This window comes from Solea solea, chromosome 1, assembly GCF_958295425.1.
Source record: "Solea solea chromosome 1, fSolSol10.1, whole genome shotgun sequence".
Taxonomy (NCBI): Eukaryota; Metazoa; Chordata; class Actinopteri; order Pleuronectiformes; family Soleidae; genus Solea; species Solea solea.
Window position 1 is genome coordinate 12,365,345 of NC_081134.1, and position 11,296 is coordinate 12,376,640.

Consider the following 11,296-nt stretch of genomic DNA (forward strand, 5'->3'; position numbering starts at 1 on the left):
AGGTGAAATTTAGTGTGGAGAGACATTCACTAGATCTTTAATTAGAAGAAAGAAAGAACATTTTCATGTTTAATTAGGTAATGAAAGGGATGTTTCCTCTTTTATTTAGAAAAGGGTGGATGTTTATTATTGTCACAGATGCTGACCTGTTGTTGCAGGATCAGGAATGTTTGATTAGTAAGCATCCGTTAAAAACCGAGTGCCGAGTATTAAAGTGTCTTCAGAGGATCATTTAGAAGAGGTAACGTTGGCTGAACATCTGTAAGTAGAGTAAAATTACCAAGGGAAAACATCCTTTTCTGAATAAAAGAGGAAACATCACTTTCTTAATTAAACATGAAAATGTTCTTTCTTTCTTCTAATTAAAAATCTAGTTGGCAATCTCAGGTGTCTGAACGTCTCTCCACACTTCATTTCATTTCTTTTCAGCTCCACACCGGCATCAGAAGAGGGGTCTGTCACTGACTATTTTGTCAGCACAAAACAAGAAGGCTTGGATAGCTTATCCAAGGTATTATGGTAATGATGCCGAGAATAAAAAGGAAATAGATTTAACTGGAAAAAGTATCAAGAGCTTTAAAAAAGTGCAGTCCAGAGGCAGGATCCACTCCATTTGGTAACATTAAAATCTATGTACAAAAATGGAATGGAATGGTAACATAGTATTGCAGATTTTCTGACTCTAATGTTCACAAAGCTGAACAAAGTATAAGCCAAATATTGACTGATCATAACAAAATATAATATGCAGGTATGTAAGTGTTCTACAAGTCGAGAGAGATGTATTAAAATCCATCCATAAACTACTTTTAATGATTAATAATATTAATTCATATCTCTTGAAATTTCAGCCAAGCTCAGCTGTGAATGTAAAGTGATTAATACTTACCGTGCTATCATTAATGTAATGAAGATGATAATAAGAAGAAAATGAATGGAGACGACGTGTAAATATAATGACTGCGTTTAATCACCGTTTTCCTGTTGTGTAGTTAAACAAGAAGACCTTGTTTTCCACGTTTATGATCATGTTACAAATACATTACTAAATTAGATGTGCCATCGCTGTTTAAAGCTACATTAAAAGCTACATTAAATCCTTGATAAATGTTGTCAGGTATTAATACGGTTCATTTTAATGCTATATATTTTGGGGGGGGTTACCTTAAGGAGCGAAAATATGTCGAGAATTATAGGTGTTTGTTGTTATTGGCACGTTTGTATTGTAAAAATGAAAACATGTGCATGAAATTAAAATGCTGTTGTTAAGGATGAAACTAATTTGCATCCAAAATTAATTTAATGAAAGCAACCTGCTTTAAAAACACATCCTGTTTCATCAGATGGTTTTTTTTGCCTCCTGCCACTTCACACATTTCCTGTGTTGTTATGCATCACCAGTGAATATAACGCCACTTTGGTAAAGTTCAAACTATTTTTTAACCTTGATAAAATAAGTGTAATGATTGAGACTGACATAACAGAACATTGTATGTTTGTTTGTTTTAGAAAAGAGGAATAAAAGCATCGCATTGACTTTCCAAAGAATAAATGTTGAATAATACATATAATCTTCTGCTCCTCGTAATTCTTTGTAATTGTATACATTTGAAACAGAAGACGTCTCAAGATTCTAAAGTGATATCTTAGTATCAGGTGATATAAAAGTTTAATATATTCCCAAAATAATAAAATAGCAAAGGGTTGCCTTTACAACCAAAGAGAAATCAATATTTAACAGAACACCAGCTCAGGCCTCAGTGAGTTGAACATAGTTTCCCCTCTGCGTTTGCTGTTTATAGCCAGAAATCAAAACTGGTGGGAATGGAGAAACCCTGTTCTTTCACTCTGCTGTAAATTTTCTTTGCTTTTGAGAGAAGGTCATTGGGTTGGTGTTCAAATGCAGAAGGAAACTGTACTGATAATGGTGCTGCTTCCCTCTGCTTTAATGCTGTTTTTCACATCTACCATCTGCAAGAGACGCCAAGATCAAATTAGGTGGCCGACGCAAGAACGTCTGCCACAGATCTTTTTATCTCTGTTTAAACTGCTCTCTATTCAAGAAAACCCTGAATAAATATGATGATCGGCAGCAAGTATACATATCCCTGTGTTAGAAAAGTCATGAAAATGTGTTGCGGCAAAATGAATCAGCCTCAGTGACTCACTGACTGTTTCACAGCGTGTCCACATGCAGGACAGATTAACCTGTGACTCTGTAATATCTTGGATGTTAATGTGTGTGTGTGTGCAAGTCTCTCTACAGGCCTGATCTTACATCTCAAAAGTAAAACAAAGAAAAATGTGTGATGAGAAGTGGAGTTTGCAAGTTCTCCGTGTGTGTGTGTGTGTGTGTGTGTGTGTGTGTGGGTTTTCTCCAAATCTCCGGTTTCCTCTCACAGTCCAAAAACATGTAATATGGAGAATAGGTAAAAATAGGTAAAAACTACAAACTGACTGTAGGTGTTTGCATGATTTTGGATTGTGTGTGTGTGTGGGGGGGGGGGAACCCAAAAGGAAACCTATGCACATGTGGGGTAAACATGCAGACTCCACACTGAAGGCCCTTGGTCAAACCAGGATTTGAACTGACAACCTTCTTTCTGTGAATCATCAGTGCTAGCCACTACGCCGCTGTGTGACCCAGCTGTGAAAGTTATTAAATGTCACTGTCATTTTAAGGGTTTATTATTATTATTATTATTTAGCATCATTGCTTCCTCGACAGAGACTTGTTCTCAGTCACTACCTGGAAAATCTGCCCCCATGACAGCAACAATGCCAGACGGAGCGGGCAGACCTGGCTTTTCAGGGAAATGGAAATGACAATGGAAATCTTGAGATAAGTGAATATTTACAATAACATTAACAACATTGAAATGTAAGAAATCTATCCATCTGTCTACCATAGATATATAAATAATTGAATTTTATCACCCTCACCAAATTCCCAGAGTTGATTATGGATCTTGATTAAATCATCTGGGAATGTAGGTTATGGCCCAAGGAATAAAGGATTCGATTTTTGTGGTGATCCAGATCTGGATTCAGGATTTGTCTTTAATACTAATACAGGATAAGGTTGTGTTGACACTGTGAGAAACGTTGGTTTTTGAGTGTTTACTTGACATTCTTGTTCCATGATCACATCGATCACATTTTATTTCACTGAATGCCAGTTTCATTTTGCACCAGGGTCATTTTCTTTCAGATATCAATGATTGTTCTTGTCCTAAAGGAACGTTCTTTAGACCGTGCACTTAGACCGTTGAAATGTCCTGCATGTGTCAGAAAATAGACTGCAGACCTGTCGAGGATATAGTCAGCCTCTCACTCACTACAGCCTCCCTGCAATGCCTCCTGAATAAGCAGTAAAAAGGATGGATGGATGGATGGATGGATGGATGGATGGACGACAGACTGCGACTAGATGTCACCAGGGTTTTTTGACGAAAGTTTAAGTCAGCAGTCCAACCAACAATATTATTATGGAGGCCCACAGAAGCCCAGAACTAAAAATAAGTGTGTGCTCGAAAATATATTTATCAAAAATGTGAATATCTCAGCAGAAGCACCTGCAGAAGCTCGACTGTGAGTGGGTGTTTACTCTCACATTTAATTTGTCTTAAATATTTCGGCTGACAGGACCGTGCCTCATGAAAAACGAGTCCAACTTACAGCAACCGGGGTAAACGGGGATGTTTATTGACTTATTTGTTTAGTCCCCGAACAGGAACGTGATCAAACAAAGACATCAGGCCCATTGAGCCTGGGGGTCGTACTGTAATAGTGCACCGACTTCTCTGTTGTTTTCTTAACAGCAGGATTTATTCTAATGTCTGCACATGGAGAAGAAAGTGACGGGACTCATTATTGTATATCACATAATGGTAGCTACATGGAATACAAACAAACAAAAGGGTGGAGCTGTTCAAAGTCCTGAATGAAGGCGGGACTGGAACTACCCCAGAAAGTGCATAATCAGCATCTCTGTGTGAACACAGTATATTCATCAAACTCCTTCATAGAGTTGCTTTTATACATTGTAATGAGCTTTTATTCATTCCCTTGGTCTCTTACATTGTTTTCTTGCGCCATTTCCCGCTATGCTTACTTTGCTCTTTGCTCATATTATTATTATTTATTGGGCTCGTTTTCTTCCCGGTAAAGCAGTTTGTAACTGTCCTGTGAAAAGTGCTAGCTAAATAAAAATGATAAATAGGCTCAATTGTTGAGGAGTCTGAGAGCAGTGGGGATGGAATTGGATCAGTCTGAACTTTGCCTTTTTACTTCAAGTGAAATGACAGCACATTGGTTTTCAGCTTTAGCTCCTCTGAGCTGGCAGCAGCTGTCACTGACAGACAGCACAGCCCACTGTTGAATGTATAATCAAGCTGCTTTTGGTTCAGTAAGTTATATTCACATGTATGAGTGTCGTCTTGTTTTTTTGTGCCTGGAAATTTTGCTCAGAATTATTATTTTCTCTCCTTAAATTGCTGATTTGTCTAAATCCTGCATCACACCACAAATGACATGCTGTAAAATCCGAGTTATATGAAATAGACTGAAAGAGGCTGGTGAAATTCTGAAAGTGTGCGTCGTTATCTTGAGTTGAAATTCCTGACACTGACAGAGTTCAATGTGAGTGGAATTCCAATGCTCTAATATTTCGTCTGTAATCGAGTAACATCACGACTGAAGAGTAAAGTGTGTCAATGTTTGCTTGAATGCATGCGTGTGTGTGTGTGTGTGTGTGTGTGTGTGTGTGTGTAATTGTGCGTATTGTGTGTCTGTCGAAACAGGTTTCCATGCAAATTGGAAATCTCAAAATAACGTGCCTCGTCTCTCTCTCCTGCTGTGTTTCTCTTGAAGTTCATGATGTTGACAGCGACTCTGGCAGCAGCAGCAGAAGCAGCAGAAGCAGCAGCAGCAGCAGCAGCAGCAGCAGCAGCAGCCTCTCACAATGGCCTTTCATAGTTTGCTGCTGGATGTGTTTAAAGTTTTCTCTTTTGTTGACTTGGCAACTTCTCAGCACTGCCATATACAGTGACAAGCAACCGTAAACACGCAAATAAAAACAAGTTGACTTAAACTTTTCTGGTTTGACTTTCAGTGGAGTGAAGAGAAGAAGAAGAAGAAAAAGACATGGGCATGAAAAGAGGGAGAGATAACGAGGTGCAAACGCAGAGATGCCAGCAGTTCTTCTCTGCCACACTGGATTCTCCTTCACCAGAACGATGAAGCTCTGTAAATTGCATGTTCTTCTCTTCAGTCGTATTCATTCTTATTTAATACGACCCTCAGATTTGCCTCAAAAGTCAAACGGAGAACAAGTGCAAGGCCTTTTGTTGAGAGCTATTATTTGTTAATCATGAATGCATGTAAATGTGTTAAACATGAGGATACATGAGGTTGCATCAGTTACAGCAATACAGTGGAAATGCCATAGCTCCAAAATGTCAACTTTCAGTGAGCTAAGAATAAGAAGACATAATGACACATTATTAATGCAGATTGTTTATGTTTTATCTCGAGGAAACTAAATGTTTTTAACCATCTAATCCAGCAGAACCACAGCCGCCTACGTCACTTATGTGGGCATGTTGGGTTATTCCTGTTAGCATGCTCTGGGGCAAAACTGGCACCTTATTAAAGTATTGAAATTTGATATTAACATAAAAAAACATCGTGATTTTTTTTTGCTGCTAATAAATTAGACTTTACACACTTAGCCTTTGTAGGACCATGGACAGTAAGTAAGCAAGTCAAGTTTATTTAACATTAAAACTATAGTTGTCACATCTTCAAGAGTTGATTGTGATTAATAGCATTTTTATTATGTTTACAAATGTATTACTTTGCCATTTATAACAGTTAAGTCCATATTAACAATGTAAAGCAACTCTTAGTGCTGCATCTTGATTAGTGAGTTACTTTATGAAGTTGACTGATTATTTCAAATCAAATGAAGTAAAATAAACCCAATGTCTTCTTCACAAATGTAATGTTTTCCAGTTTAGTTGCCTTCGGTTTCCTACAGGCTGAGTATTAGACTTGGGGACATGAACAGACCAGGCTGCAGCATTAACTTATGCAAACAGTTCTATTATATAAGCAGAGTGATTGTGTGACAGAGAAGCGGCAGACTTACCTCTGCTCTCTCAGCGGACCTGCAGCTTCCTTTATCTTTTTATTTCATTTGCTGACTAAATGATTGATCTGCAGTCTTTTTACCGCAGCTGCGTCGTCTTTGTAGGTTTTTTTTTGATCATTAAATCACAACAATCTGTTTCTGAGTGAGTAACTCCAACATAGAAGAGTTTGGAGATATAGCGTGGGGTTTGTACATGAATTACTTTAAAAGTTAAAACGAAAGATTTTAAACATGGAAATTTAGGCGTATGTGAAAAGAGCATAAAACCAGCATGACGTGGAATCTTTTACTATTTCTGGTAGGGTTGAAGGCAACATTTACTATATATGCTTTCTCCAACACAGCTTTGGTAAACTATACTTTATTCCTCTTTTATACATTTTGGATGCATGATAATTAAATACAAAGCACAGATAAATTGGTAAAAAAAAAAGACAACTAAAAGGTAACAAGGTAACTTCCAGATTTGGCATTTTATTCTTCTCCCAAATTCTGTGCACATCAGCTGTGCCCCACTTACATTCTAAACCTCATTACTTTTCCAGCATCTTGTTTTGGTGTGAAACGTGAACATCAGCACCAGACCATAAAACATTCAATTCCCTGTAGCATCTCTTGGAATCGATATGAGCTTTACGTTTCAGAGGCAGGTGTGCACTGTGACCTTCTGACATTCAGCTGTTTGCTCTGAGTTCAGGGTGATGTGCAGAGGAGGCACATTTGTTGAAGCTGCTTTGATGGTGGACAGATCTGAGTGCATGGCATTAAAGTGGAAATACCAGCCAAATATTTTTCAATTCCTGACTTACTTGTCAGAGTTAGAATATACAGTAGTGTAATGATCTTTTCAGCATGTATTCAAATGCTCACGTGTGTTTATCCGGCATTGTTTTTGCACTAATGTTACAAGTAGAGAGAAACCCAGGGTTCTAGTTCTGGGGTAGGAGTAAGAGCAGGGTCTACTTTTGTGTTCTCAGCCAACAGTGACTGTAATTATTGTGTCGCATAAACGTTACAAGCCATTTATCCAACGCTGTAGCACTGAGGTTATTATTACAGTATTTTAGTTTGAGGTATTTAAGCGCGGTTTAAGGGATAGTTCAGGTTATTTAAAGTGTGGTTGTTTCAGGTATTATTGTCGTGTTTTATACCGTTTTAGAGAGTGCAAACACTAAACAAGGGCTTGAATATATAGAACAGCCATGTATAGTGTTGAAGTCCCGTAAACTGCTGGGTAGATGTTGAGATACTTCACTTAAAGTTAAAAGTAACCTTATAAATCCTGTGGGTTTCCCAATTCTCTGCATTTTATCTATGCTCTATAGAACCAGGCGCAGTGGGCAGCCACTGCCTGGGGACAAACTCCAAATGACATGTCATTGCCGTGGTCAGGGGCGCTGACAGGAGCATAACGTGACCATCATCACCTTCAAAACACATACGGACATACGGAGAAGAGGCAATCTCAACACTTGGAACACCATTCCCCACTTGGCCAAAGAAAACTGAACTGTTCAAAGTCACTGGGATTGAAGATTTGAGCACCATGGATATTTTTGTTCCACAGCAGTTGATCCATCATTTGTCTAAAAAGCACTAAAACTGTCCACCTGCTGATGAAATAAATGCTTCAAGTAATTCCACAATATACAGATAATTAATGAGCTAGCTGTTCATTTAAGTGTTTTCAGTTTCTACACAGGAAATAAGCTGGAAGAATTTATCTCCGCATGAAGAATTGATCATTTAAACAGGTTAGATGTACCATCTTTCTGTTGAAATGAAGTACCAGCAGTGTTATTTCACTTGATGGAGGATGTAAATATAAACATTCTGTTTTCTAAAAGAAATGTGGAGTGGAATTACTTCAAGCGCAAAATGTTGATTACAGCACAGGCTGGAAGGTGAGGTTGAACTGAGAATCCACAAGAGAATGACGATTTCTGTATGTGGAACACCCAACATACAACCTTGGACACATTCTGAATGTTTAAAGATATATTTAAGCAAGACTAGAACTCATTCCTCTTTCCACTAAAACTCATCATGTCCTTCCTTGGGTTAGCAGCGATATGATCGGCCTGTCTGACACATCCCGAGTGTCTGTAGATGTAGTTTGTGTGAGAGTGAAGAGGAAAGAATCTACAGTGTACAGCAAAAGAGCAACATGTATGCTTGTCTGAGCAGCTTAGTGATGTGCCAGAGGAGGAAGCTCAAACAAGATAATTGGATTTCATTTTGGTCTGCAGGGGGAAAAAAGAATGCTTGCTTTCTCCTTAGAGGTCTGCTACAGGTGCCATAAAGGTCGAGAAATGACTGAGGCCTGCTAAGAATTCAAATGCTGCCTGCACACACACTACACACAGCCTAGCAGGAGAAATGGGAAACACCTTATTACCACATTAAAATAATGCCCTTTTCCACATTGAATGTTTTTTTTTTGTTTGCTTTTTTAATGACACTGCTGGAGGTATTATGTTGGTCCCATTTTTGTGAACTCAAGAATGCCTTGAGGGAAAGCTTGTATTTCAGTGCAAAAGGTGGTCAAATGTTAAAGATCAAGGTTGCCGTCACCTCAAAAATCACAAAATGGCTCAACGTAGAGCTATTCCATCGATTTTTTAACCCTTAAATACCAAACATATCGTGGACGACACGTTTGCGCAAGAGCACTCCGCATTTCTGTAATTACACAGCAGTTTGTGCTATCAGAAAGAATTCCAGCGGTTTCTGAAAGCTGAGAAGTTACACTTCAAAGTGAATATGTGATTATTACGGTTATTTCGCTCGTGGTGTTTCAGGAAGCTGGAGAATCAGCGTCTTTTGTCGCCAGAGAGGAGAGAGTGGGAAGAACGCCTGTACATAGTTTCCATTTTTTGGCCTGCTTTTGCACATTGAGAGACTTAAAAAATGTCATTGTAAATAGGTTTCAAACTGTTCCAATTTCAAATTTAACACACAAAACACACAAAATCTACAACTGCAGTGTTTTTCTAAATATAGCTTTTTGTTTTTTTCTTCATTTTAAATTGGTAAAACACTTTTTTAACATGCAGTAAATAGCAAATAACTGCCAGATATTGGAAGTTATTCTGGACAAAAGCATTTAGTTACATTCTCTGGTCCTTATATGGTTAAAAAAGCAAAAAGGTCCAGATGGACATTTTCAGCGTCTCCCTTTGGGGGGAGAAGATCCCTTGTGTCCTCTTCTGTTACATCAAGGCTTACAAAGTTACATCACAGTGTCATAACGATGATGTCATTACTCCTTTGATCTTGCAACTGCAAAGGACTTTCTGTAAGTGTATACATTAACATATATGTAAACGCACAAGAAGCGCAAAAGGATTCTGACAAACACAAGGAACGAAAGAGGCAGGAGTGCGCAAAACACCAAACAGAAAGTATCACAGTCGGTATTATTATCACAGTAGGCCACAATGAATCCGCCCGATGAATCCATGAGTCTCCTGAGGTATGACATGCCAATTATGGTCAGCACAGACCATGCAGATTTAGCACAGGTTTGCTGTCCTAGTGGGAGCGCTGATCCGCAGCCTTCGACGTCTCGGCGTTTTCCGTCACCTACTAAAGGTAAAGCAGAAACCAGCGGTCAGCAGAAAGCTGAGGAAATCCTGAACAACATGTTTCCACCCAAGAAATGGTTTAAGGACGACAAATTATGGGTGCAGCAGGTGTCCCATACACCTTGTAGAAGACTAGATGTGGTGGACCTGGAGGAAATCTTTGCCCAAAGGCTTACGGAACAGCAGGCAAGAAAAAGAGGCATCTGCCCTATTCGGATGGAGATCTACTCCCAGTGCTTTGACGAGCTACTTAGACAGGTGACTCTTGACTGTCCTGAGAGGGGACAACTCCTGGCACGTGTCAGAGAGGAGATTAACATGACAGTCGCTGCCTATCAAACCCTGTTTGAAAACAGCATCATTTACGGCATCAGAAAAGCACGCGAGGCTGAACAGTGTGCGACTGACCAAAAGAAAAATATTACTGCAATGGAGGCCGAGGTTCACGACCTGAAGACGCAACTGAGCGAACTGAGAACCAAATATGAAGCGTATGAAAAGGTTGAGAATCAAAAACAGCAGCAGATGGAAAAGCCTTATCGAGCAAAGATAGAGTTCCTGAAGAGAATCCAACAGCAAATCATTGACCAGAGAGATGAAATAGAGAAGCCGTTTCCAATTGAAGAAATGCATTTCATAGTCAGTGGTGAGGAAAAAGCCTGAAAGGCTCACAGTAATGGATGATTAAATCCAGAAGGAGGCAGTAATGCAACATCACAGACGCTAACGGCCATAAAACAGAGGAAGCGGGACTTTTTTTTCTCTTATTACTATATTCTGTTATCAGAAAAGGACAATCTCCAGAGAGAAAGCAGCCTACATTTACAAAATCTCACTACATCGTTACACAATTCAGTGTAACGGCTGTAACGTTGTCTATTGTACATGAGCTGTGGTGAATGTCATGTACTTTCAAAGATGTAGTTTCACTCTTGGAGGATATAAATGACAACAGTTGGGAAAAAAGTAACAAAAATATTCTTTATTTCCAATAAAGAATATGTTTTGTTGTTTTTGTTACTCTTTTTTTTTTTTGAAGCCACTCTTAGTAGCTATGACTACATTTATATTTCTCTGTGCCCAGTCATGGAAAAACCAGCAACAAGTGGGCCGATGGACATTTTGAGTTATTTACAGATTATTAATATGTAATTTCTAAACTTTCCATCAATGTCTAACACATGTAAATTTGAACATATTTGTAGAAGATGTGGCGATTTGAATTTTAGCCTCAAAGATTTACACCTTCTGGGAGCCAAGAGACAGAATCATCACATTTACATAGTTGTTCATATTAATAGCAGATGCTCACATGCTCCCGTTACAGCAGGGGTGTCCAAACTTTTTTTTAACTAGGGCCAGATTTGATAATGTGAAGATGTCTGGGGCCAATGGTCACATCAGACCTTTATTTATTTATTTATTTTTTTAAATTTGACAGGAAGCCACTCGTCACTTCACTTGTAACAAGTGTACATATTTCTCTATATATCGATATATCAAAAACCAGTTGTCAACTTAGAAATGTACCAATAAACAACCTCAGTTAACAAAA

General features: G+C 38.6%; 1 protein-coding gene across 1 annotated transcript; it reads left to right on the forward strand.

Annotated features, from left to right (window-relative positions):
* The first annotated feature begins 9,492 nt into the window (after window positions 1-9,492).
* LOC131468063 (axonemal dynein light intermediate polypeptide 1-like) lies at window positions 9,493-11,296 on the forward strand. Its single transcript, XM_058641925.1, has one exon. It carries the CDS (start codon window positions 9,595-9,597, stop codon window positions 10,402-10,404), a length of 810 nt encoding a protein of 269 aa, XP_058497908.1. The 5' UTR covers window positions 9,493-9,594; the 3' UTR covers window positions 10,405-11,296.

Bases quoted from the DNA above. Each gene is read 5' to 3' on its own strand.
- LOC131468063 (XM_058641925.1), top strand. From the start codon at position 9,595: ATGAATCCGCCCGATGAATCCATGAGTCTCCTGAGGTATGACATGCCA.